This window comes from Talpa occidentalis, unplaced genomic scaffold, assembly GCF_014898055.3.
Source record: "Talpa occidentalis isolate TD23 unplaced genomic scaffold, MPIMG_talOcc4v2.1 talOcc4.17, whole genome shotgun sequence".
Taxonomy (NCBI): domain Eukaryota; kingdom Metazoa; phylum Chordata; class Mammalia; order Eulipotyphla; family Talpidae; genus Talpa; species Talpa occidentalis.
Window position 1 is genome coordinate 11,689,298 of NW_023601754.1, and position 27,008 is coordinate 11,716,305.

A 27,008-nucleotide genomic window follows, 5' to 3' on the forward strand; every position below is an offset into this window, starting at 1 on the left:
GTATTTCAGTCAGTCTGCCTGTTCTGCTCACCCCCGCACCTGCACCCCAGCTCTTGTATCCATAAGTTAATAAAATAAATCTTAAAAAAGATCATCAGGGCCTCCCTGGTGGCCAAGGGGTTAAGCATTGCACTATGAAGCAATCCGAAGCTTCTGTAGCACAAGTTTGATCCCCCAGCTGGCCAGGGAGCAACCCACATGGCGCAGCAGACCTCTCCTGGCTCTCCCGCTGCTCCCCTCAGCAGTGTATTCCAGTCAATCTGCCTGTTCTGCTGCCCCCCTCTGTCTCTGGTGAATCCTCTCACCCCCGCATCTCTGGCCTGTACCCCAGCTCTTGTATGCATAAATAAGTAAATCTTTAAAAAAAAAAAGATCATCAAAAAAGATCCATGGGGTTCATGGAAGCAGAGAGGAGCTTCCTTCCTGGAGCCTCTCCTACGAGAACCTCTAGTTTTTAGAGGTTCTTGTGTCCCTTTGAGTAGAGGCATTTTCCCTGGTGCAGGAGGTATTTAGGGTGCATCAGTTGTCCCTTCCCCTCCCCCTGACTTCCTCATTCTGTCATCTTTGACCTAGAGATGGACAGCTGAGATGGAGACCCTGTCCTGGCCCTGAATCTAGAAACAGTGCCTAGGAGGTCAGGGGCACCACTCGCCTGTGCTGGCTCTGCCGGGTATCATGTCCTCTGTACCCCAGGCTGGCCCTATGGTCACTGACCCCAGACAAGCTGAGGTCACTGTGGTCCTGGCTTCAACAGGCGTGTGCCAGGGACCCAAAGGACACAATCCAGTGTGAGAGGGACAGTTCCATCCATTCACGAATCCAACAAGCCTTGGTGTCAGCCAGGTCCCCCAAGAGGATGAGTGAACAAGGCCCAAAGTCGGCCCCTGTTCTGCAAAAGCGTTGGGGACAGTGTGAGCGCAAAGTTAAGTGCAGCCTTCACAACCAAAAGGAGGACGCGCCTTGGCATCACCCCGGCCCGGGAAGCCAGAGGTCAGGCTGACCCGTGCAGGTGCCGCTTCTGCGGGCCGGTAGGATCTCATCGGCCCGCGGACAGGGCGCCGCCCGCCGTTCTCCCTCCGCGGCGGCAGGGGGCGCTGGCGCGCGGCCGCCGCCCTCCCGACAGCCCCCTCCCGGCGCGGGGCTTTGAGCGGGCGGAAGCGCCGGCGGCGCAGGACGGGCGGACGGGCGGAAGCGCCGAGCTCGGGCGCAGCCATGCCGGGCGACCACCGCCGCATCCGCGGGCCCGAGGAGTCGCAGCCGCCGCAGCTGTACGCAGCCGCCGAGGACGAGGCGCCCGCCGCCCGCGACCCGACGCGCCTGCGGCCCGTGTACGCGCGCGCGGGGCTGCTGAGCCAGGCCAAGGGCTCGGCCTACCTGGAGGCGGGGGGCACCAAGGTGCTGTGCGCCGTCTCGGGCCCGCGCCAGGCCGAGGGCAGCGAGCGCGGGGGCGGCCCGGCGGGGGCGGGCGGCGAGGCCCCCGCCGCCCTGCGCGGCCGCCTGCTCTGCGACTTCCGCCGCGCGCCCTTCTCGGGCCGGCGGCGCCGCGCACCCCCGGGCGGCGGCGAGGAGCGCGAGCTGGCGCTGGCGCTGCAGGAGGCGCTGGAGCCCGCCGTGCGCCTGGGCCGGTACCCGCGCGCGCAGCTCGAGGTGTCGGCGCTGCTGCTCGAGGACGGCGGCTCGGCCCTGGCCGCCGCGCTCACGGCCGCCGCGCTCGCCCTGGCCGACGCGGGCGTGGAGATGTACGACCTGGTGGTGGGCTGCGGCCTGAGCCGCGCGCCGGGGCCCGCGCCCACCTGGCTGCTCGACCCCACGCGGCTGGAGGAGGAGCGCGCCGCCGCCGGCCTCACCGTGGCGCTCATGCCGGTGCTCAACCAGGTGGCCGGGCTGCTGGGCAGCGGGGAGGGCGGCCCGACCGAGAGCTGGGCCGAGGCGGTGCGCCTGGGCCTCGAGGGCTGCCAGCGCCTCTACCCGGTGCTGCAGCAGTGCTTGGTGCGGGCCGCCCGCCGGAGGGGCGCCGCCGCCCCTTCCTGACCCCCGAGCCTGAGAGACTGGCCGCCGCCGACCCCCAGCTGCAGCCCTCTCCGAAAGGACCCGCGCCGTCGGCCTCCACACTGCACCCAGCCGAGCGCGCAGGGCTCGCCAGAGCATCCGCGGAAGCTATGGAAGGGATGCTCTGGACAGTGTGTTTAAACGAATTTTCACAGACTGTTCCATGAAAGAAGTTTTCTGCTTGAACTGGTTCCCAGCCACGACCCAGCTGGAAGAAACCTGACTCGAAGTTGGAAAGAACGGCAGCTCCACTTAACTGGAAAACGGAACCTGGACTTACTGTCTTGTAGGGATGGACCCTGTGCAGGCCAGTCAGGGACTCCTGTGTAACTGCACTGCTTTTGAGAGAAAGGACAGAGGGCTGTGCCTTCTCATTTTTATCTGAGTTAGAACATAACAAAAACCCCTTTTACATCTGAAAAGCCTTCTGTCGTGCTTCTTCACTGGTCCAGGAGGTAAAGAAGGTTTTGCATATTTCCACTCTGGTGTCTGGTGTCGAGGACTTGGGGCCAGTTGGTGTAGGGAAATGTGATTTGGAGGAGAAGCAGCCTGTCAGGTACAGAGTTGCGGCCACCGCTGAGGTGTGACTGAGTGGGGAGAGTTTCATGGCTCCAGGAGGACTCTGGGGGTGTCCCCTAACCCCTGATTTAGTGCTGGGCACGACCACAGCTCAGAGTTGAGTAGCTGGAAAGGGTTTGGTTCTGGGTGAAATGCAGACCCATCCTTCCCTACCCACGTGCAGAGCAGCACAGCCAGAGGCCTCCCTGTTTGCTGGTAAGGGGGGGGGGGGCACGCAGGTTTCATTATCTGATGCCCCTTGTCCAGACTTGGTTCCAGCAGGAGGGCAGATAAACTGCCAGGAGTGAAATGCTGGATGCTGGGAAAGCAGATGGGCCTCAGAGCAGAGCTGGCCTGACAGACCCCAAGGCTGTGTTCTTCCCTTGGTGGCTTTTGAACCCAGTGGGTTTGTGCTCAGGTATGGAGGAAGGGCAGCCCTTTCTGCACCCCAGGAGGGTGTGAGTTTCTCTAAATTAGGTGTTTCAGGGGCCTGCTCAGCCTGGGCAGCCCAAGCAGCAGAATGAGACCAGAGACCACACCAAGAACCCCTGACCAGGGAAATATACAAGTTTTATTTTCCCCCTCCTGACAATACATCTTTCCAGAGCAGATCTGATGGAAACAAGACATAACACCCCTGTTTTGTAGGGTGATGGGAAAAAGTGTACTCAGAAGGACTGTGGGACACACACCAGGCACCTTAAAGCTCAGTTTCAGACTGGAAGGGGGACTGCAGGAACTTGGGTGTTTCCTGAGCACCGATGTGGCTGCAGGAAGCTGTGTGGGTGGGCTTACTCTCCACCTAGACTGAAGACTGGCAGGACCCAGGAGGGGACAAGACCAGCTGAAACAGCTGCCGGCCTGCAGGGGGCTGAGGGTGCTCTCGGAAGCCCTGTGCAGCCGCTCCTTGCACGACTGGGCCTCAGCTGCTGAGGCTGGTCAGCTGGTGCCAGCCCCCAGACCACCATCTGGAAAAGGACCTCCAGGACACTGGCCACTCTGGGGAGGCTCCCCAGCTGGTCAGGCTGAACTGTTCTACTACTTCTGTGGCCCTCTAGAAAGGTGCCTCTAGTTGCAAGGGTACTTCTGGGAGGCCTTTAGAAAAACCCCACAGGTGAGGAAGGGAGCCACTCTGGAAGATGCTGGAAGCTAAGAGCCTGGAAAGGTGCCAGCTTCCTACTGGCTGTCTTGCTTCTCTGATGTGTGATTCTTCACCTGTAGGAAATACATCATCTAACATCTCCCAGTCTCCCTGAATTCCCCACCTCCTTTCTTGGCAACTTGGGCAGCTCAGTGCTACTCTAGATTTTTCCTGAGACGCAGAACCCAGAACCACCAGGTTCCAGTGCAGATGTGGCTCAGACCTGGGCAACAGTGACAGCCCTCTGGAACCCAGGTGCTGAAGGGAAGATCTGTGTGGGTGAAGGGGAATAGGGTTCTGTACTGTCAACCCCCGGTAGCCTGGAATTGCTGAGATGGCCTAAACAGCAGTGGGAGCAAGACTCCCTTCGGGACACCAATCTGGGAGGAGGGTATCATACGTGTATGGATATTCTCCATCCAGAAAGGCCATGTACCAATACTTCCTTGAGGAGCATGGCCCAGTGCAGACAGCCAAAGACCCTGGGCAGTAGGGGAGGCAGGAGAAGGGCAAAAATCTGACTTTTAACAGGTTTGGCAGGTGGTTTCTGGGCAAGGGGTCTGGCATGAAGCCTACTGTGACATTCCTTCGACAATGCTCAAACCCCACCCCCTTCCAGAAGGAGATGGTGTTTCAACCCAGAATGGTCCAGCTGAGCTGTTAAGCTTGGGAAGTGCCCAAGTTGTCATCTAGGCATTTCCATGGTGGAAATCATGCATCCCCCCACCCCACCAATATGGCTCCTGCACAAATCTGAGTCCCTCCCTTACCCACAGGAAAGCCACAAGGACCCAAACACTAGGAGGGTGAGAATGGGGAAGGTGCCAGGTCACTCACTGCCTTCGGGTCTGTGCTCTCCTCCCAGCTGTACACCTCTGCACAGGCCCTCTGGCCCCTGAGCTGCTTCTGGGATTCGGTGGTTCTGCATGAAGAAGCTGCACTCCCAGGAGCCCAGTTCCCGTCACTGTCCTCTGTCCCTGTGCAGTGAGAGTCACGGTCGATGGCTGGGCTTGGAGGGCCCTGCTGACTCCAGAACAGGCCCTTAATGCCCAACACTGATCAGGGGTGTCTAGGGCTTGAGGGAATAAGACAAGGTGGGCTGGGACTGCCCCGGCTCCAGATAACTATTGTAGGTGGGGGCTAGGCCAACCCAGAAGGCATGAGTGTCCTCAAGTCACTGGAACAGCCAGAGGGAGCAGGAGGAAGGGCACGCCTGTGCAGGGCAGACTGCAAACTTCCCTCAGCAGTGGGGAAGTTGAAGCCTGTTGTGAGGAGGCCCTTCAGGGGTGTCTGACCTGGAGGCTGGGCCCTCTGCCGGTCCATGCACTCCAGACTCTGCAACAGGCCGTCCACTTGGGCTTTGATCTGGCTCAGTTCCCCCACGATGGAATGCAGCTCCCTAGTCCGAACTGTTAGGATGGATCAGAGGACAGAATTGGTGATGGGTCCAGCAGGACAGATTACAGTGCCGCCAGGGCTCCCTGGCTGCAGTGAAGGCTGGGCCTCCTCACTCACACTTGATCTGCTCCGGAGGCAGGTGGCTATTCCTGGGAATCTTGTGGGGACTAAAGCTGCCCTTGACTCCCATGCTCACATGGGTCCTCCGCATCTTGACAGGCACACGGTTGATGAGTGGAGGGATCCTCTGGTATTTATACACCCTAGAGGGACAGGATAGAGGGAGTCAGGCCAACCAGCCCCACCTGTGTGCCCAAAGGAAGGCAGGGGCAAGAACTACCCACCTGTACGAGACATCGTCCCTGCGCAGCTCGTAGTCCAGATCATAGTTTTTGCTGCTGTGAAGGAGAGACATGGGGAAGAGGTCACCACTGGGGCCGGACACAGTCTAACTTGGAGAAACATTTAAGAAGTTTTTCCTTAGAATCCTGGGATTCTCCACCATAAGAGACCATAGGCCTTGCTCAAGGTCACCTTGTGAGACCACAGCAAACCAGCTTCCCTCTGGCTGGCTTCTGAGAAGGGGCACCTTCCAGATGGCTTCAGGTGGCAAGCAGGCCTGCCAGAGTGCCCCCCTCCCACGCCCCACCCCCTTTCATGTTCTGGGTTTTAGACTGGCAAAGGATGAAAGGGAGGAGTAAAGTCAGTGCCCAAAGCCCTGGTGGGGGTGTGAGAGCTTTTAATCCTTGTGTGGGAATTGCCAGGATATCACGCTTAGCACTGGCAGGGGCAGCCCCGCAGGATTAGAGCAGTGACCGGGCCACCTCCCCCTTTGCTCCAGGCTCCAGGAGAAAGGACTGGGGATCTTTATGCACCTTCTCCTGTGCCCGGTGCATTCCAGGGAACAGGTTCCCAGGAGGGTTGGGGGAATCAGTTCAGAGGGACAACTGGGTCCTGGCCTGGGCAGGAAGGCCGTGTGGACACAGCTGCAGGAGCTTCAGGTCACCCGGGGATGGGCCCGTGTTGAGTAGAGGGGGGCAGCAGTGAGCGTGCTGGGCGCAGTGATGTTTCTTGAATCCACCTTTTTGGTGCTGTGTACCCACGCCCCCAGCTCAGGCCCAGCCCCCAAGGACCAAGGCCCACGCGGGCCACTGGGGCTGAATGGAGAAAGTTTGGGGGCCCCTTCACCCTTCAGGGTCCCGGGGGCGCCCCTACACCCGCTTTCTGACTCCAGGAAGTATATACAGGCGGCCAGGAACCCGCAGGGGTGGGTCCTTGGGGCAAGGAAAACGCTCCAGTGGAGCGGGGAGAGGACCGGCCCCCGCCTCCCGACGCTGTGGGGTCGGGGTTCCCCGTGTGGTGCGTGAAACAGGCAGCCCCCCTCGCCCCTCCCCACGGCCGGGAGCGACCGAGCCGGGAGGGCTGGGGGGTGGGCCGAGCTGAAGGTGACGAATCTCAAATGAGCACGAGCGCGTATTGAGGTCCCCTCGGGCTGACCAGACCCCCTTCCTCTTCCCAACTCTCCGTCCCATCCCGTCCTATTGGATGGAGATTTTCGGGGGGGACTAGTCGGGGCGCGAGAGCCGGAGCCGCCCTCCTGGGCCGCGCGGAGGACCCATGGCCTGTCGAGCATTGGTGGTTCAGTGGTAGAATTCTCGCCTGCCACGCGGGAGGCCCGGGTTCGATTCCCGGCCAATGCAAAGAGCAAACTTGTCTTTTTCCCTGAAGTGGCCTTTTCAAGCCGCTAAAGCCGAGGTGTGCGCGGGAACGGGATTTCACCGGCCACGGGAGCCGCGAGTTGAGACGGGCGGGTTAGGGGCTAGGGCGCATGCGCGGCTGCAGCCCGCCTGGCTGAGCTGAAGGGTCCCCCTGCACGTCCCCTCCCTTGCAGCCCCAGACCCTGGCGCCACCCTGAGGTAGAAGCAAGAGAAGAGGTTTGTGCCCTGGGTGGGTTGTCTTGACCCTTTTCCCCCAAAAGGGAACCATTTGGTTTCAAGGGGTCGGTGGCGCGCGCACCTTGAGGAGAAAATCAAAGCGCTGTGGGCTGAGGTCAAGTCACCTCCTCCAGCGTCCTCAGGTCAGGGGGACCGGGGCAGTCCTCCAGGTTGACGAGGCCTTGCACCATCCCAAAAGGCCACAGCCACAGCTCCCCCACCTGCTGCTGCCCCCCCCCTCACACACACACACACACACACACACACACACACACACACACACACACACACGGCCTGACAGAGCTACTGGAAACACTTCAGTGGGCCTTAAGGGGTCCTCCCCTTGCGGGGATTCAAGCCCCTGTGAAGGGCTGTCACTCCCCATGGCTTCTCTGTGCCCCAGCCTGCGACCCCCACCCTAAAGTACCCCCCCTTCCCCTCCGGGAGGTCTGACAGGACTGGACACAGCTTGCTGGGTAAAGGTCTGGGGTGGAAAATATGAAACCAGAGGAGGGTGATTGGAGCTGAAGAACAGAGGGAGGGTCTCAAAATTGACTGTGTGACACATCTGTGAGAGAACCGTGAGAGGAGATTCCTTATCTCCCCTAACTCAGATCTTTACAAAACCCGGTGGCACAGCCCCTGGAGAAATCTCACAGAGGAGAGACAAGGCCCACCAATGCTGCGTGACTGGAGGTGCAAGTTAAAGGTCTGTGAGATACCCATGTTCCCCCTGCTCCTCAGCCCCACGCACATGCAGTGAACAAGGGGCTTCACCCCCTGGCCACTCACGGGGTGACTCAGCTGCTTAAGCTGCTGCTGGCAAGGTGAGATTTGACCTAATCTCTCTCAAGTTCAGCCTGGAGCTGCAGAGACTTCTCGAGAACCCCAGTCCAGCCATCCCACTTCCAACAGAGATGAGCTCAGGTGAAACCCAAAGGAAACCAGAAACTTCGGCCCCTGCGCCTTCCTAACAGTGTCCCCACAGCCTCCGTGCCAGCAAGATAGAAACCCCTCAAGTGCCCACCATGGAGCCAGGAGCTGAGTGAGGTCACCATAGCTGAGGAAACCAAGAGGCCCCCGGGGTTTCTCACACACCCTGATGACACCGATGAAAATGGTGCATTAGCTGGTGGAGGTTGGAGAGCTCCTTTCTGAAAATGTTTATAAAGTTTCTTTACAGTTTTAAAATATAAGATTTCTTTAACTTTCCCAAGCGAGGACTAAGATTTCAATCAGCAAGTTTCCCCTTTGCTACTTCCCAAACATCTCAGGCGTCCCATAGGTAAGGGTCCTGTTGGAGAACCCTGACCCCTGGCTTCAGATGGGAGGAGGGAACCCCCTGCCTCTGCCAGCAGGATGTTGCTGGGCTCCATGGGCCTGAAGGGGCTTGGAATGAGCTGGGCCAACTCCTCCCATTTACAGACAAAGGAAGAAGGGGCCTCGAGCCGCAGTGAGTTGACCAGGCAGCCTGAGACGGCTGAGATGGTGCCCACCACACTGAACAAGCCTCCTGGGGTCCTTGTTCCATCCCAGGGGAACCCAGAGCCCCACACAAGCCAACAACCAGGCTCCCTCCCAGGCAGCCCTGACAGACTCACCAGGAGACGGCTGTGCCCTGAGGTCTCTTCTGGCTTGGCCTTCCCACACTGCGCTGGGGCTCTGGAGCCATGTGTAAATCTGAAGGGAGCAGAGGGCAGCATGAGAGTTTGGGAAGAGGGAGGGTGTGGGAGGAAGGGGTGAAGAGCGTGTGGCCTGCTTGATTCCTTGTTCCTCAGCTCTGAGCGGGTGGGCTGCGCCCCTGGAGAGGCAGGGCAGGGGAGTACCCACCTCTGGTCAGTGAGCAGTCAGCCTGGTTCCTGATGGACCTGGGACCCAGAGAGCCCAAGCTGGGCTCAGGCTTCGGGGGGCTGTCTCCATTCTTGGGGGACCATGGCACTGAGACTAATGGTCTCTTTGGCTCACTTCAAACCTGAAAAGCCCCCAAGTGTGGGAGGGTGACCCACTATTTCCCCAAGCCCACCATGGAAATGGACCCCATCACCTGGGTCCTGACATTTGGGGGTGATACCATGAAAAGGCAGGAGGGATGATGTCTGTGATCCTTGTGTCCTCTGAGAAGACACCCAGCCCTGGTCGGTGTTCATTCTCAAGTGTCCTCTGCTGTGTGTCTGCCCACCCACTTGCTGGCCCTGTCAGACCCACGCCCCACAGCTGCCTTAGGGCTAAGCCTCTGAGCTGGCTGCATTGGGAATGGGCCCAGAGGGATGGCTCTGAGTGAGGAACAAAGAAGCCGGCTTGGGATGGGAATTGGACACCCCGCTGCCCCTTCTCTCAAAAGGAGTCAAGTCTGCTGGATTCGATTCTGATTCAGATTCCGATTCCATTCTGATTGGGGAGGACTGAAAAGTCAAGCGTTGCTGCTGCCTTCTCACTAACCTCGGGCAGTTGATCTCATTTCTGGGCTCCTCATCTCTCAAGAGCGCTTGACATGGTGGGGCAGGGAGGGAGATCCTGCTTCCTGCTGTTTGCTTAGGGCCTGGCACTGAGTAGGTGCCCAGTGGCTGTGTGCTGAATACATAAATGGAGCCCCATTATCAATTCCACCTTTTGTTTGTGGGTTTGGATCAGACCCCAGTTTTACTCTGACTTCCAAGCCCCTTCCAGAGCCCACCCCCTTTCCTCCTGACTCTGTGATCAAATAATAAATGTGGGTCTGCTCCTTTTCCTTTTCTCAGGGTTTCCTGCAACATCATCACCAAGAGCATTTTATTCAGTGCCTGCTTGCTCTCAGTGAGAAACAAGGAGACCTGTGGCAGGAGCCCCCATGGTGCTGACAGTGCAGAGCAAGTGTTCACTTTGGAAGAAGGTAGAGACTCTGCAGCCCCCCTTCATGGTCCTAATTCATCCACTCAAGAACTCATTCAGCAGACCATATGCTCCAAGGTAAACACCTGCACTGCTGTGTCGCCTCGCTTTCTGTGTCTGTTCCTTTGGCACATATTTACGTCTGTGGTCACTTTCATATTTGCAATGTCCAGAGAGGACAGAAAACTCACCCATGTCCACCTAGAAGATTGACAGTGCATAGGTACTTACAAATACCTGCTCTGGCCATTGTAGAAGGCACAGCATTAACACAAGCTTGCCATTCTCCTTGGGCTATGATCACCACTGTCCCCTACAAGCTAGAAATACTGAGATGTGATCGCTTAGAAAGGGGAGAATGCAGCAAACCTGCATTGTTCTCGTAAGGCCAAGGTTATGGATCCAATCTTGGAATCAAGTGGGGAAAACCATTCAATTGTCACCAGGTTGCTAATTGGGGTCAGTTATCCAATGAGGAGACTGATGGAGTGTTGGAAAGCTCACTAGCAATAACACCCCAAACCATGTCCAAGTGTGTGGACTCCCCAAACTATGTCCAAGCCACCGACAGCCCAAGCTGTTTAAGTATGGGGTTCTGTCTGGGCCCCACCCTCACTTGCGGGCTGTATTGGTGTTCGGTTCTGCAGAGAAACAGAATAGGATCTTTCTGTCTCTCTCCTCTGTCTCTCCATCTATCCATCTATCTATCCATCCCTCCCAACCATCTGTCTCTCTCTATATAAAGAGATAGGTTGTAAGAAGTTGACGCCTGTGATTATGGAGGCCCACGATCTGTAGTCCCAAGATCCCCAAGTAGCAAACTGATGACCCTGGAGAACTGATATGTAATTTTAGTCTAAGACCAGTAGGCTCTAAACTCAGGAAGAGCCTAAGTTTCAATTGGAGTCCGAAGGTGGAAAGGAGCAGACATACTAGCTTGAGGTGGTCAGACAGCAAGAGGGTTGAGAGAGACTTTGAGGAAGGGTCAGCTTTTCCTGCTATTCAAGCCTTCAACTGATTAGATAAGGCCCATTCACATTGGGGAGGGCTACCTGCGCTAGTCAGTCTATGGATTCAAATGTTAATCTCATCCAGAAATACCCTTACAGACTCACCCAGAATAATGTTTGATCATTTATCTGGGGATCCACGGTTCAGTCAGCATATCAGTCAACTGCTAGGAAATGGGGTGTAGGTCTTCGCTTCATACGCATCTCTCACAAAGTCCCTGCTCCCTCAGATTTCCTAAGAGACACACCTCTTCCATTCCCCAGGCTGAGTCCAGTTGCACCTCTGCAGCACAAGTTCCATCCCCGGCCAGGGAGCTACCCACATGGCGCAGCAGACCTCTCCTGACTCGCCTGCTGCTCCCCTCAGCAGTGTGTTTCAGTCAATCTGCCTGTTCTGCTCCCCACTCTGTCTCTAGTGAATCCTCTCACCCCCGTGCCTCTGACCTGTACCCCAGCTCTTGTATGCATAAATGAATGAATAAATCTTTTTTTTAAAAAAGAGAGAGATTAGAAGAATGGAACAGACAGGCCAAGCAGATGCAAGGACAAGAATAAGGGGAAAAGGAGAGGAGCAGAGGGGGTGGCTGTATCAAACAGGTGGTCCCCAGTTGTTGGAGCTGACGCCCAGAAATGCTCATCCTGATTTCAACAGGGTCCAAAGTAGATCACTAATTTCATAGTGTTGTTCTCCAAGGAAGAAGGAGAAGGTAAAGATTGCAGGCAGCCGTTGCAGTGAGTGAATGCCTGCTGTTTGCTTGACAGTGAGCTACAAACTTCACAGCCACCACCTCATTTAATCCTCACACAACCTGGGCAGGGTAGGTGCCATTATTACCCACCTTACAGAAAGGCTCCCGTATGAGTCAAGGGTCACATGGACAGCAAGTTTCGAGGATTAATGGGATCTCAGTCCCCTGCCTCGAAGCCAAGTCCAAGTTGGAGGTCTTGCTCACAGCTACTTGGTGGGCTCAGCTTCTGTTAGCATTCCCAGGCCATGCCACCTTTGTACAGGACACTGCTCCATTACTTGCTTGACCCCATATAGAACCTGCCAGTCAGACTGTGGGGCTGACAAGACCAGTGCCATGGGTCCAGGTCCTGGATGCACTGGGTGGCTTCTCCCAGTGGACCTAATTCATTCTTCTGGCTGCCCCACATCTGAGCCCCCTACATGTGTTAAAGGTATCCCCTGCTTTGAGACAGAGCCTATCTCCCATGAAAGACGTTAAAAATGCCCCTGTATGCCTCCTTTGTAGCTGGACCCTGAACACAAGACACGGCCCCTCCGACAGACCCACACACCTGATTGAATTAAAGCCACCTGTGCAAAGAAGCATATCCCAGCCACTGATGGTGGCAGAGGCAGCAGCTATATCCTGTTTCCAAAGGTGGCGACACCTCTGACCCACGTTGGTGGTAACGACTGTGGCATCTGTGGCCAGCAGTGGCCATGGGTTTTTTCTGCACCCAGTCCTTCCACCTTCCAGGGCTCCTGGGAAATAACCAATACCTTCGACAAATTCCTTTTCTGCTGAGAGAGGCCAGAATCAGTTTCTGTTGCTTAAAATTAAGAACCTTGATTGATATAAAAATAGAGCTAGGAGTGGGTGGAGCACAAAGCCCTGAGAGAAAAAGGGCGGGTGTGGGGCTAGTGAACGGGCCAGAGGACATGGAAATCCCCCTAGTATTAAGGGACAGGACACAAGCAGCCCATGGCGTGAGGCAGTTAATCCTCTGCCTCCAGAACAAAATGCACTTCAAAGGTAAGGCTTTGGGGACCTGGTGGCTCAAACCATCGATGGGTATTGTTACCCCAAGTCAAGGGCTGATGGGTAGGTGGTGTGCTAACATACCACACAGCTTAAAGGAAAGAAAGGCAAGTTCAAAGTCCAAATTCTTGGCTCAAGGCCTGGCTGGAAAACCAGGGAATTTTCTGTCTTGCAGCTACCAGTCAGAGAGTTACAAACCAAACTGAAAGTTTGATCAAGGGTTTTAAAAATGACACCATCATGTCACTTCACTCCCATGCTAGACCCCTAATTGGGAAAACATGGAGAGCAGGCTATTAGATTGTAGAGACCAAGGTACCCTGTAGTGACAGGAATGACATGGAGCAGGATCTCTATGATTCAAGCAGACGGGTGAAAGAGTCATCCTGGAGCCCTCAGTGGCTTTTTCAGGCTTTTATTGGGATTTACCAGGTACACAGCAGACAGGGTTGCTGGGGGGCCGGGAGGCTGACAGCCCCCACAAGTCTTCACTCTTTCTGGGCTCTCTGACGTTCTCTGGTGGCCGTGTTCTCTGCTCCTCTCGTGGCTCTGCTTCTGCTTCTCTCGTGGTTCTTCTGGTGTCCCCATGACACCGCCCTTATAAGCACAGCCTTAGCACAGGTGTACCCACTTACGCATGCCTACACCCTACTCCAGGTGCCTGCAATCAGGCATGCATTCAGCACCACACAGATCCATCATCAATCCTAATGGTGGGAGGGCAGAAAAGCCTGATACCTTTTCACTTATCCTACATACCCCCATTCCCATGAGTTCCCCTTGCCAGCCAAAGCAACTCCTCTTTGTCATTTTACAATCCTGGTGGCAGAAACTTGCTATTTGCTCAATAGAAAACCCATACGCCTTTGCCCTAAATGGAGTTCCCTATCCTCTTTGCAGTTAGGATACCCTGTGGCTGAGCTGTGGCTGGTGGTAATGGATGATGGGCAGGATACTACAGGTCAGACCGAGAAGTAGCATGCATCCTGGCCACCTGAATGCCAATGCCTGGGTGAGCTGAAGGTGGCAGGGCCTACCTCAGCTTGTGTTCCCCTCCCCCCCACGTGCTGCAATCCTGGCCAGCATTGGGCATTTCCTAAATAATGCACCCCCTAATGACCCATTGTATGCCTCTCATTTCCTCCAGACTATAAACCAGTGACATCACATCTGGGAGGAGGATATTCCATGACCAAAAGAATGATGAGCTCTCACTGATTTATACTGTGAAAACCTCTCAGTATAAATGGTATAAATTGCAAAAACCTGTGAAAGTGATCTGGTAATGGATCCCTAGGGTGGAAACTGGGCAATGAAGACCGTCACGTTAGCTAGGGTTGGATGTATTGATAGTTAGGATTCGGGGGTTGGGTTGCTTAGCTGGGCTTGCTCTAATTGTTCACTCTGGTGATTGCCTGAAACCTTGACTCAAATGTGGCCAAATAATATTAGCCAACAGATAATGGCATTAATATTAATAATGAGGATAGCTTGAGACTCACTGAGCATTTACTATGTGCAGGCGGTTTGGAGAACTTTAATGCTAACAAATGAGATTTAAATGCTATCATGTTAATGAAGGAATCCAAACTGAGGAATCTAACTCAGCTGAGCTAACACACTTTAGTGTTTACTCTTACCAGGCCGTGTTTCTTTCTTTTTTTAGAGATTTATTTATGCATAGAAGAACTGGGGTACAGGTCAGAGGTACAGGGGTGGGGAGAGGATTCACCAGAGAGTGGGCAGCAGAACAGGCAGATCCACTGAAAATACACTGCTGAGGGAGCAGTGGGCGAGGCAGGAGAGGTCTGCTGTGCCATGTGGGTCAGCTCCCTGGCCAGGGATGGAACTCATGCTGCAGTGGCTGGCGATAGCTTGATAGTGCTGTGTCTGTAACCTCTGTGCCACCAGGGAGGCCCCACCAGGCTGTGTTTTAAACATTTTAATATACTAACTTATTATCCTCAGTTTATAAAAGAAGGAAATGAGTCAGAGATGTGTTTTACGGTGTCTTCCTAAACACCAGGGTGACCAAATGTTGTGTCAGCAAGCACAGAGTAGGTTCTCTATTGATTCAAGCAGAGGGATAAAGGAGAATCCTGGAGCCCTCAGTGGCTTTTTCAGGCTTTAATGCTCTTTTTACGCCAATTGTGGGGCAAGCCTGAAGGCTGGCAAGGCAGGGGGGCCGAGGGGTCAGGAGGCTGGGAGGCGAATCTTTATACCCTTTTCTCTTTGGGCTCTCTCTGCTGTTCTCTTGTTGTCTCTTCCTCTTGCAGCCATAGCTCGTCCTCTCATAGCGACTCCTTCTTGCCTCTGAGTGACGCTGCCCTATAGCCTCAGCCTCAAGGCTCAGGTGTGCACGCTTATGCATACATGCACCACACTCCAGGTGTTCGCCATCAGGCATGCGTACTGTGAGCCCATGCTGCTGCATTCAAGGCCACAGGTGATAGCCACAGAGGCCAATGGAATAAAAGCCTGAGCAATTCACTTACCTGTTTACTTGGGACTAGTGCTAAAGCCAGAACGGTGCCCGCAAACTGGGACAACTGGTCCCCTAAAGGTTAAGTGACTTGTCAAAAGTCACACAGATATTAAGTGGCAGGGGGTCTGACTTTAGACTCAAACTCATGGTCTCTGAGTCTAAAATAGTTGGAGAGCTCGTTAAAACCCAGACCTCCGCCTTCTGAGTTTCACAGTCAGTGGCTTTGGGCAACTGAAAATCGGCTTTTCAACACATTCCCAGTTAAAGCGGCTGGTGGAGGAGCAACATGGAGAACCCCCTTCATTCAGCCACCTCCCCTCTGGATGAGAAGGTCAGGATGGACTTTCCAGGTAGGACCTGCCCACTGCCACCTCACCCATGAACTCTCAGAGGACCCCAAGCTTTACACTCCAAGGACACGTCCTTCCCTCGGCATTGACAAATAGGTGAGGGAAGTGGTGTCAGGGATGCAGGCAGGAGAGGCTGTAACTGATATGGGGAGCTGGAGTCTGGGGTGCCCGAGGTACAGAGAGCATTGCATGGGCACTGTAGGTGGCCAACCCCACAGAGGTGGGGTTGCCAAAAGGGTGACTCGGTTTCCTGCTCTAAGACTGTGCTCTGCAGAACCATGCCTGGCCTCGGGGCATGGGAATCTATCCAGACTGGCACTGCAGTAGAATTTGCATCATGATTTCCAGCTCCATAAGCCCCCAACCTGGCTCTCTGACTCCCCAGTTTCCTCTGACCAACCATTGCCCTTTTTTAAAAAAAAAAAAAAATTGAGGTGAAATTCACATAACAAGGAATTAACCCATTCAGTGGCATTTCATCCATTCATTATGTTATGCAGCCACCACCTCGAAGTTCCAAGACAAAACCCAGACCCATTAAGCAGCGACTCCCTATTCTCCTGCTATCCCTGGCAACCACCAGTCTGTGTTTTGTTTCTATGGGTTTACTTATTCTGAATATTTCATGTGAGTGGAATCTGTAATATGTGATCTTTTGGGACTAGCTTCTTTCAGCTAAAATAACATTTTCAGGGTCCATCTCCATCCCTTTTCTGAGTAGTTTTCCATTGTTATGCGTGCACCACAATTTGTTTATCCATGCGCGGATGGACATAATGCTGCTATGGATTTTGTATATAAGGATTTGTTTGAGTACTTGTTTTCCGTTCCCTTGGGTACATTCCTAGGAATGGAATTGTTCTATCATGTGGCAGTCATGTTTAACTTTTTTTTTTTTTTTTGGTGGGACCCTCGCCGGCGGTCGGGGAACGAACCGGCGCTGCAGAGGCTGCGGGCAACCTCCCAGCCCAGCGCTCAACCGCTGTGCCACCAGGGGAGGTCCATGTTTAACTTTTTGACCATCAAACTGTTTTTCCCAATGACCTTACGTTTTACATTCTCACCATCAAGATAAGAAGGATCCAGCTCGCCCACATCCTCATCAACACTAGTTATTGTCTGTTCCTTTGCTACCAGTACCCTTTTAAGGGGTGTCAGGAGGTATCTCATTGTGGTTTTGATTTGGTTTTCTTGTTGCTACTGATGTTGAGTGTCTTTTGATGTGCTTGTTGGCTGTTCATTTATTTTCTTTGGAGAACTGTTCAAGTCCTTTGCTCATTTTGAAATCATTGTCGTTTTGGTAAATTCCTTTCCTGCAATATTATAATAATAATAATAATATATTTTTCTGTGCTTTTAATGGCTGCAGCTAAGACTTGTGATGGATAGGCTTCTCCTTCCACAGTCCCAGGCCACGCTTCTACCTCCAACCAGCAAAACAACTTGGTGTGGTCACTTGACAGCGTGCACCTGGGCTGTGGTATGTTCTGGATAACACCTCCCGTTCTCTCACCTGCCTGGATGCCTCCTCTCACACTCTGGCTTAGAAGTTTGCTAATGAAGTTTACTACATGAGGGAGAAACAGGTTCCCAATATCAGAATCTATAGTCACAGATATATTATAAGTCAGGCCTTGTAAGTTTTCCAGAACTCACTACAATGATCCACTGTGAGGTGAAGAATCTTTCTGTGTCATAAATAATCATTATCCAATTCCTTTGCCAGTATGTTTTGATTTTATAGATTGGGTGAAGCTTGGATTCTCATATGCATAGTCTTAGCCTGTAGGGCTAAAGTGGAGAGTAGGGTTCCCTGTCTCCTATCACAAGCCAGGGGTGTAGTGGGCAAGCCAACCCCAGAAACTTGATGCCTGGTCCTTGCAGGTGACTTTGGGAAATTTTCTGGGCAGAGGTCTGGGGCTTGGTCCTCCTACAACTGTCCAAACTCCCCCTTTGCTGCATGGTAGAGACAGTTAAGGACATTTGCTTGAATGCTCTACTTCTGAGCCAAGGCACAAAAGAGCTCTCCCTCCTCCCTCAAGTAGATAGGCTGAGCCACTAAAGGATTGTGCAAAGATTAATTAATAGCTAGACTGGGTTCAGTTCCCAGCTGTGTAACCTTGGGCAAGTTACTCAACCTCTCTGTGTCGCCGTTTCTTCAATAGTAAAATAGGGGTAGAATTACTCCTCAGCGAGAATGTGTGAGGGTTTAAATGAGTTAATAAATGAGTTAATAGATGTCAAGGGTTTTAGTAGTACCTGTCATATCTAACTATGATGTTTGAGGGGCTGGGCGAGGGGGTGGAAATTTACAGATTCTGATTTGGCTGTCAGCCCCGGATTTCTGGGATTAGTGAAAGCACTGTACCAGGACAGACAAAACACACACACTTACACCCATGATACACTCATTTCCAGGAGCTCAAGTCTGTCTGTCTCTGTCTCTGTCTCTATCTCTCTCTCTCTCTCTCTCTCTCTCTCTCTCTCTCTCTCTCTGTGCGTGTGTGTGTGTGTGTCTGTCTCTCCCTCTCTTTCTCTCTCTTTCATTTCCAGGGAGCTCACACCAATTCCTATCCAGTACTCCTGGGTCCGAGGTCTGGGAGCGGCCGGAAAAAAAAAAAGCTCTCTCCCTGAGGCGGAGTCTGGCCTCCTACCTCACTGGACTGAAACTTGCAAAGGGTGACACTGAAGTGGGTAGGAAGCAACTAGCAGTGAAATGTCAGGCATGCTCTAGTCTCCCCAGGAGGATCCTGGGTATCTGAATTTCTCTTCAAAATGAGCATTCAAGAGTCTGACTGATTCATAATTTAGTTTAATCCTCTGGGGGCTCAATCCTGGACTGTGAGGGAGCGCCTCTGCCCCAGAGGTCTGCCCCAGTTGGAGGAGGGTGGTCTCTTCTGACTGCTGGCCCAGGCGCTTTCTGGTACCTAATTGAGTCCATCTTCCAAATAGAAGCAGGCTCAGGGGCCCCAGGCTCCCCCCTCCTATGCCAAGCTCTCTGTTAGTCCCATTTGTAGCCCTTGCGCATTTCTTGCCAGGAACCTTTTTGGATGTTGGACCTGTGGTCTCGGCTTTTGTTCCAGACAGGTGGGCAGATGGGCTGACTGGGCTGGTGCAACCAAGTCCTGGCAGGGGAAAGGCCTGGCCCAGCCTCAGAGCCCCTGGTCCCACTGGGAAATGTGCTCCTGAGCTGGAAAGGAAGGAGACCAGAGTGAGGATCTGCTGCACTTGATCCAGAAGTACCCCATGCCCCATGTGGAGTTCTAGACCCTTCCAGCAGGTGCTGGGCCAGGCTTCACTTTTACCCTCAGTGAACTATAGTTCACTGGCCTTGAGCGAATCAGGGAACACTGAGGGACCCTACTGGTCGCCAGATAACAGCTTGGTGATAGGAGAGAGGCTTCGGAGAAATCCTTGCCAGACTGTGGTTGCAATCCTGTTTCTGCATGGACTTGCTGTGTGGATCTGGGCCAGGTACTGGCAGGTCAAAAAGGCACCGAGCAGGACAACTTCAGTGGCCCCACGTGCTCGGCCACTGCCTGGATCTGCGAGCTGGGTAGCCTAGCTGCCGGAGGGGGCCCGTGGGTAGTGTAGGAGTGGAGAGCAGAAGGGAGCTCACCAAACTGGCAGATGTAACGGTTTCGGGTTTTACAGCGCTGGTCGTTCCAGTTGAAGGCAGCTGCTGCCTGCAGCTCCACACAGTTGCCAAACCTGCTGGTCAAGGTGGCGAGAGCTTAGGTGGAGGAATTAAAGTAGGAGTCTGAGAGGCATAAGTCCTCCACCCAGCGTCCAAGAGACACAGGAGCACCCATCCCACATATGGGGTTTCCCGGGGCTGCACCCACCCCCTAGCTCCCATGCCTGCCTCCCAAACACGGCAGCACCCTAGGGAGGCTGGGAACTCTCAGCAGCCCCCTACCCTGAGTAACAGCCTCACCTACCCACTGGCAGCCCTCAGCTATGCCAGTGAAAGGGGGTGGGAGTGCGGTGACAGACGGGACCTGCCAGGCCTGTGTCCTTCCCCCCAGCAGGAGAGAAGGTGACCCTGGGAGCACAGCCAAGCCCACACTTTGTCTGGGTGACAGGCCGGGGGCCTGGGCAAGGAGGTTGAGGGAGGACTGACTGGGCGAGGACTAGACTGAGTCAGAGCCTTTGTGACCCCCTCCATCCCTGCCACCCGGCACTCCTGGGCTTCAGAGACAGGGCAGGGCAACCAGAGGCCCTTGGCGCGGGCTGACTGGTGGATGGATGTGTGCATGGACACGTGCAGCAGGTGGGTGGCTGAAGAGTGGGTGCATTGACACAGGCAGAGGGTGGGGTGCAGGAAGCAGGGGTGGGGAATGGGTAAAGGAGAGGTGGAGAGACAGCTGAAGGGGTTCTGGGAAGGACTGGATAGATGAAGTAGTCTTGGGTTCCTGGAGGCCAGGGGCCTGCTTTCAGATTTGCTCTCTCCTCAGTGCCGCGCTGCCCCAGAGGGCTGGGCTGGCGGAGGTGCTTCAGCAGTGTCTACAGACTCAGGTAGCAGGCCCAGGGAGGGGAGGGCCCCTGACTCACCCCTGGTTGTCAGGCTGCCCGATGGCGAAACTGGTGAAGGACTGCTGCTCCCCAGTGGTCCAGCGGAAGGCATCCTTAGTGGTCTTGTAGGTGAGGCCTGGCCACAGCAACCAGCATTGCCCCCACCGGACCCCAGATCCCTGAGCCCGGCTCAGAACCCAGCATCCCTGGGAGGCTGCTGCCTGTCCAGCCCCTGCCTTTCACCCCCTTTTCCCACGCCTGCCAGCCCTGCTGGGAGATCTTCCCTTCAGCCTGCTCCCCAGAGAGGGGGTCCCCAGCTAGATTACTGGCCCCATTCTGGTCTTCAGGCCCTCCCACACCCTGACCATCTTCTGGCTGGTGCTCTGGGGGCCCAGATTCCAGGAGCAATGGGGGACATCCCAGCCCCATACTCCATGGACACCCCATCCAGCGGGACACTCACCAATCCAGAAGTTCCTTGTCTCAAAGTCGCTGTTGGTCACCTCGTTGGTGGTCTCCAGGCGGCCCAGGTAGAAGGCAAGGATGTCCTGTACTTTCTGGCTCCTGATGTGGGCTAACACCCCGCCCTTTCCCTGTGACCCCCACTGTGAGTCACCCGGCAGGGCCCAGGGCTCACGTCAGCCCTTCCTCCCACCCCTACACGGCCATGGGTGCTGAGCCTGTGTGCCGGCCCAGCTACTGCCTGACATCCTGCTCAGCCTCCTGCCTCTCTTTGGCCCACTTCTCTCTCTATGCCCTGGGGCCCAGCCTGGAGGTTTTTATTTCATCTGTACATTGTCATCAATATATTCTAGTTGGTTGCCGACATTAATAAATCCAGAGATGCCAGTAAAATCCTGGTTCTCTTGAAAACTCCCAAGGTCTGGCCTCCCTGGTCTTGCCTTCTCTCTCGCCTGACAACCGATGGGTGGAGCTGAGTCAGGACCTCTTATCAGTTAGAGATCGGGGGTGCTTGGTTTCTGGGACCCTCAGCTCAGTAAGTGACCTCCTGCCTTCCATGGGCCTCTGAGCTCATGACCCCTGCTTTGGATTAACAGTGGGTGTCAAGTTGGGAAACTGAAGGACCCGTGGCTTAGTTCAGGGTCCCTCCATTAAGACCCTCCCTTGGGATGCTGGGGGTCCGTGGGAAGGCAGGGGTCAGTCATCACCTGGCATTTCATCTTGGCTCCATAGTAGGTGTCTGCTTCCGAAGACACCGTGAAGCAGTCTCCATCGATCCTCAGGTCACAGGTGTGGAAGGGAAAGTGCACCTTGGCTGGGGGTGGGCGCCTGCGTTAGTGTGTGTGTGTGTGTGTGTGTGTGTGTGTGTGTGTGTGTGTGTGTGTGTGTGGACCTCAGATTTATCACCCCTTCCTCCAGTCAGAGTTAAGCTCAAGGATCCCCTTCCTCTGGTCGCTTGCTCCAAGCTAGAGAGGGGGTATAAAAAAAAAATCTACCATTTGTGGCATTTGCCAGTTTCTGTGGAATAAATGCCATTGCCCCGGCCAAGTTCAAACTACTGCCCCGATGTCACTGACCAGGGAATTGGAAAGAGGTACATGTGGTGGGTTCCTCTGAGCTGGGACAAAGCAGACGCAGCAACCCACTGAGGGGGCTTGGGTGGGTGGGGAACCTCAGGACAGGACTCACTGGCACACTCGGCTCCCTCGTAGCCCACGTCGCAGACGCAGGAGCACTCCTCCTCCCGGAACCTGCCGTGCACGCACTGCACGCTGCAGCGCACTGCGGAGGGACAGGGATGGGAGGGACTGCGCTCAACTGCAGCCCCCGGGCCTGCGCCCCTCAGAGGCATGGGTATGTGGGGATTGGCAATGCACAGAGAGGTCACCCCCCTCTGGGATGGAACCCATCAGGGTTCCCCTCACTACCAGACGCCCAGTCTGGTACTGAGGGACCTGCCTCACTACCTGCCTATGGTCCTAGAGCTGGGGAGGTGGGACGGCAGCACAGGAATCCACTTCCCGCACTCTAGAGCCTAGGAGCCACATCTGATTCCACTTGAGTCCCTGCACAGCCCAGGGTCTGGCAGACAGTCGGTGTTCAGTGAATGCTTGTTGAATGACCAGGTGCATATCAGCGAGTACCTGCTCGGCACCCCCTTATCACCTCAGACTCCCACAAAACCCTCTCAGTGAGTACAGCATAGCCTCTCGATGTGCCCCACAAGCACACATGGGGGTGCACCCCTGCTCTATCCCTCCTCACCCTTGGGAGCTACCTGCTCGCACCCTGGGACCTTATGATCTGGAAGCCCAGGCTCTCCTCACCTTGGCAGTACCTGCCCGTGTAGCCAGGGGGACAGTGGCAGTGGCAGGTGCTGATGTTGAGGTGCCCATGGTTCCAGCAGCTCATGCGACATGGGTTCCTGGGGACCTCTGGTCAGAAGAGGGGAGGCATCTCTGAGAGGGATCTCTGCCAGGCAAGTGCCCCCCAGGGGCTAAGGCTCAGGGCTCTGGGGACAGCACCCTCGCTAGGATCACCAGATCTCATGGCCCAGGGGAGGCAGACAGGTGGGGATACTTACCACAGAGCCCCCCTTTATGGTCCCAGGCTTTGAAGCAGCCTGAGACACTGGCTGTGCAGAGAGAACACCAGGCACCTTTCTTATAGGGAGCGATTGTCTTCCCATTTACCTCCCAGTTGCCTCTGTGAGAGTAAGGAGCAGAGAGCTGGAAGGGTCAGTTCTTGGGCGGCCAGCCCCGCCTCCCGGCCCAGCCAGGGAGCTGAGCGAGAGGGAATTTTCCCAGGAAAGAAAAGATGACTGCCAACTAATATTGGGCATCTCCCCCAAAAGTAGGATACCCAGAAAGGGTACCCAAGGAGAAGCCACATCATGCATGACCCTCTCCTGTTCTCTCTTCAGCCCTCTCCCACAGAGGATGTAGATCGAGGGGTAACTTTTTTGGGTGGGTGGGCCCCTCACCCTGGGATGATGGTGCCCCCCACCCCAATGGCTCAGCAAGGGATGGCGGGGCAGCTGCCACCATGGGGGCTTACCCGGGAGAGTAGGCACAGACAAAGGCTTCCATTCCTGCCTGGGCCCCAGAGCAGGGCTGCCGCCCACAGCCCAGCTGGCTTGAGGTGGCCCACACGAGCTGAGGGGACACAGCGATTCAGAAACCATAATAGAGGGCCCCACCCCCAATTGGGACCAGCAGCTCAGATGATGTTTGCCTGGCAGGGGCGCTCGGCTTTTGCCACGCACCAGACAGGCAGAATGCGCCCTCACCTCCCTGGGGACATCAGGTGCAGCAGTTGTGCCGGGCATTTGCATTACATTTTCTAAATGTAGGACGTACAGTTGACCCTTGAACCAAACGGGGCGTTAGAGGCGTAGGCTCCTGTGCAATTGGAAGCCCGAGGGCAACTCTTGACTCCCAGTCACTTAATTACTAACAACCTGCTGTTGACAAGAATCCTTATCAATACCATCCACAGTCAATTAGCACATATTTTGTGTGTTCTTCCAGTAAGCTAGAGAAAAGAAAATGTGAAAATCACAAGTGCTGTACTGGTCCACGTAGTGAGTTTTCCTTGTCTGTTTTAAGAAAATCCACCTGTGAGTGCACCTATGTGGTTTAGACCTTAGTTATTCAAGGGTCAAGTGTATTTCATACTTAAAACTGAAAAACTCAAAGTGAAAGAAACTGGAGTAAAAGCAGCCATCAATGTGGGGACAACCTGAGCCCTTCTGAGTTGACCCCGGGCGCAGGGTCCCTGGCCTCACCTGGGTGTAGTGGGCGCAGGTGGTGTTGAGGGCACACTCGGCCGCCGCGTGGTTGTACTGTTGCCCCTCGGAGAACCACAGGCCCACCACATGGGGGAAGGGCACGGAGCCCTTGGGCAGCAGCTGCACGTTCCAGCCCACTTCCTGGGCGGTGACAGGGCTCAGGAGTAGGGCACCGCAGAGGGCCGCCCTGGACTGAGCCCATCGGGCCAGGGTCTCACTCCAGTCCTGGGGGGTGGCACAGAGACATCAGTAGAGAAATCTTGATCCAAACTGCCCCCACCCCTGCAAGACCCTGTGACCCAGGAGATGCCAGGTCAAGCAGAGAAAAAGAATAGTGGACCAGGAGTCCTGCTTGGGCCCCTGACCACTCTGAACTGGTTTTACCTACTCCCTCCTTGTCAGGTAGGTAGACAGAACCTTCTAGGAGCTCTCCAAGGTCTTGTCCCCCATTGACCCTGCCCAGAGCACTGCCGCACTGCAGATGCAGGTGATGGGATAGTCTTGGGAGGCAATTTTTCCAATCTGATATGTGCCCAAGGCTTTTTATGTTTGCTGTTAGGTACAGCCCGCCTACTTGGTTTCCATTCTGTGACACCAGCAGTCCTGATGCTGAGTCCTGTTCCCCTGCCTGGACTTGGAGTGTGTAGGGACCCCCACAGGGAAATGGGGTGTGGCCAGGGACTCAATGCCTTGGCCTCAGTGAGCAGAGTTCTCTGGTGCAAGAGTAATCTCCTCTCCCACCCAGGCACCAGCTGACCTCCCCCAACCCTGCATCACTCCAACATGGCCCTCCTCTTCTAAACAAGAGGCTCAACAATCAGCACGGCATGTGCCTGTCCACTGCAATGCCCTGGTCCAGCCCAGCCACCTCATTCCAGCTGTGTGAACTCCACAGCCCCCCAATCTCCACCAGCCTCAGCAACTTTATCTTTTAAATGGGGATAAGAAGGTACCTACAAGATGAGAGTGTTGTGAGGATGAACTGGATGCAGGAAGAAAGTGCTGACCCACAGCAGGCCATGACAGGCGGTCATCTCGGATGGGGGTGCGTGTGCCCGCTTGCAACCCCACGCCACCCCACCCGCCTCACCCTCCACAGGACGACACCTTGGAGGCTCATGGGAGTGCCCAAGGCCAAAGTCATGATTGAGGTGCCCTCCCCAACCCCTGTGTCTCTTTCTTTCATGAAATGTAGTTTTCCAAGACTTTGGCCAAAGCTTTGGCTGTGAAAAGCGTAGAAAATCCTGAGCTGCTGACCAGGAGCACCCCCAGCCAAGCACAGGGCTAGGAGTGTGGGAGGAGGTGTGGGAACCTCGATCTGGGCTTGAGGAGGGACAGAGCTGCTGATGAACAAGGAAAGGGGGAGACTCCCTCTGCCTGCCTGCCCCACCCCCACCTCCTGGGAAACTGACCCCAAAGCTCTCAAGGTCACCACAGCTGTGCCAGCCTCAAGGAGGAGTTTACGGGAGGCGGCCATGGGGAAACCTGCCGCCCCAGTCTTACTCCCAGGCCTGTTAACATGGGGCGGGGGCAGCATATCTGGACCCCAGGATGATACCTTCAACCCCCACAGTCCCAGTAGAGGTGGTGGGTGGGAAATCCTGGCCCCCCAGCGAATGAGTAGGGAACTTGGGTGGGACCCCCTTCCAGTTGTGCAAATCCACAAAGCTCTCCCCACCCCACAGGGCCACACAAGCTCTCCCCACCCCACAGGGTGCTGCCCCCTGCAGCTCCCCTGCCACTGTCTTCCGCTGGGACTCCTTTGGAAAGCTCCTCTTTCCTGAAAATGGGGGCCATGTTCTTCCTGTGTCTCTCAGTCTCCAGGACAACAGGCAAGGAAAGGCCAAAAGATTTCCCTTAGAGGGTGAGCTTCCTGCACCCTGGGGGCCCCTCAACCCCCAAGTAGGGCCCCCCCATGGGCCAGGTCACGGGCTGCCCGTCCAACCCTGCCCAGGTGGAAGGGCAGCTGGACCCCTCTGTGGGATGCCCTCCAGCTGGCCCTTGGGGGAGCCCAGATTGGGGATACTCACCATTCTCTGCATGTTGGCCGCAGTGGGGTGGACCTGGCTGCGCAGGCGGTTGTGCAGGGAGAGAAGCAGGAAACTTTCCTTTCTGCTCAGGGCTGGGGCAGGAGACAAGGTCAGGCCCACCCCTAGGTGATAGGGTGGGGGTCCCCATGGCAAGATGAGGGTGCCACCTCCCACCCCCAGGAAACAAGACATAGGTGGTAGAGGTGTGGGAGAGGGCCAGGAGCAGAGCTATGGGGAGGCTGGGACAGATGGAGGGGGTATAAGGGGCACTAGGGCTGAGAGCTGGTTTGGGGTCTTCCTTGACCCCAAACCTGGGCCTATTTTCCTTCTTTATTCTTCTTCCCTAGCTTCCCCTATCTGCCTGTGGTCCCTGGACTGTCCTGAGGATCCCTCTCTTTATTTTTTGGGTCCCTCTTTAAATTCCAGCAGTATGCCAGGCTTAGGCCAGGAGCTGGCTTCTGGAAGCCCCCTGGCACCCTCTGCTGAGCTCGGAGCTACCCCACCTCTCACCAGGGTCCCCTTACCTCTGGGCATTGGAGCCTCCTCCTCCTGCAGCTGGGGTGGTGGCATCTCTGCCCAGGCCATGCCAAGGAGAGCCAGGAGCATAAGCAAGAGACCAGGCCTTTGGCCCCCCAACCCTTCTGAGGGCTCTGGCTGCAGCATGGGCCTTTTGGGGCTGGGGCGCAGCCTGGCTTAGCTGTCCAGCTCACTTCCCAGGCTGGAGGGAGCTCTCCACAGCCTCTGAGGAGTCAGGTTGAGCTGGCAGACAAAAGGGGGAGGCTGGTGAGTAATAGGTGTGTCCAAACAGCCTCCCATCGGCACTGGCATGAAAAAGCACAGCTCCAGTCCAGGGGCTCCCTCCCTCCTCTGCTGCTGGCCTGGCCTGCCCGCCCCACCAACAGTAGACCTAGCGGTGTGCACTGACCCCATGGCCCCTGCTAATCATTGCAGGATTATTAGAGCCCTCGGGGAGCCCTCAGAGACCCTGTTGATTGGCCGGCAGACATTCCAGGGCTGCAGATTAGTGACCGATGGCTGTGCCCTGGCCAGGACAGTGTCCTGCAAGCTTACGGGCAGCTTCCACTCCCAGCCCCAGGCCTGAATTAGAGGCTGTGGCAGAGGCCCTATGCCCTGTAGGCAGGCAGGAACT

The 27,008-nt window shown here is 55.4% G+C and overlaps 4 protein-coding genes and 1 non-coding gene across 7 annotated transcripts in view; 3 read left to right on the top strand and 2 right to left on the bottom strand.

Annotated features, from left to right (window-relative positions):
- The first annotated feature begins 1,210 nt into the window (after positions 1–1,210).
- EXOSC6 (exosome component 6) lies at positions 1,211–5,689 on the top strand. Its single transcript, XM_037516130.2, has one exon. The coding sequence runs from the start codon at positions 1,213–1,215 to the stop codon at positions 2,029–2,031; it is 819 nt and encodes a 272-aa protein (XP_037372027.1). The 5' UTR covers positions 1,211–1,212; the 3' UTR covers positions 2,032–5,689.
- Positions 3,167–5,783, bottom strand: LOC119249066 (heterogeneous nuclear ribonucleoprotein C-like). Its single transcript, XM_037516131.1, has 5 exons — positions 5,491–5,783; positions 5,264–5,409; positions 5,044–5,157; positions 4,586–4,725; positions 3,167–3,822 (listed from the first exon to the last, which is right to left on the bottom strand). The coding sequence occupies exons 1-5, from the start codon at positions 5,559–5,561 to the stop codon at positions 3,784–3,786; spliced, it is 510 nt and encodes a 169-aa protein (XP_037372028.1). The 5' UTR covers positions 5,562–5,783; the 3' UTR covers positions 3,167–3,783.
- Positions 5,784–6,775: 992 nt separating this feature from the next.
- TRNAG-GCC (transfer RNA glycine (anticodon GCC)) lies at positions 6,776–6,846 on the top strand. Its single transcript has one exon. It is a non-coding gene; the product is annotated as a tRNA-Gly (tRNA).
- A 2,972-nt stretch (positions 6,847–9,818) lies between these two features.
- Positions 9,819–27,008, top strand: part of PDPR (pyruvate dehydrogenase phosphatase regulatory subunit) — a 78,077-nt gene continuing 60,887 nt past the window's right edge. Inside the window, exon 1 of the mRNA XM_054696993.1 lies at positions 9,819–10,026. The gene's annotated coding sequence lies outside the window, so the exon portion shown is untranslated. The remainder of the gene's footprint in view (positions 10,027–27,008) is intronic.
- LOC119249068 (C-type lectin domain family 18 member A-like) lies at positions 18,363–26,736 on the bottom strand. Of its 3 annotated transcripts, none has more exons than XM_054696995.1 (12): positions 26,383–26,736; positions 25,859–25,950; positions 23,826–24,053; positions 23,096–23,193; positions 22,623–22,744; positions 22,366–22,473; positions 21,728–21,820; positions 21,247–21,353; positions 20,541–20,592; positions 20,117–20,213; positions 19,182–19,276; positions 18,363–18,752 (listed from the first exon to the last, which is right to left on the bottom strand). In XM_054696995.1, exons 1-12 carry the CDS (start codon positions 26,519–26,521, stop codon positions 18,715–18,717), a joined length of 1,269 nt encoding a protein of 422 aa, XP_054552970.1. In that variant the 5' UTR covers positions 26,522–26,736; the 3' UTR covers positions 18,363–18,714. The 3 variants fall into 3 exon arrangements, with proteins under 3 accessions (XP_054552970.1, XP_037372032.1, XP_054552969.1); XM_037516135.2 differs by having other exon boundaries at positions 19,182–19,273; positions 20,541–20,670; XM_054696994.1 differs by having other exon boundaries at positions 20,541–20,670.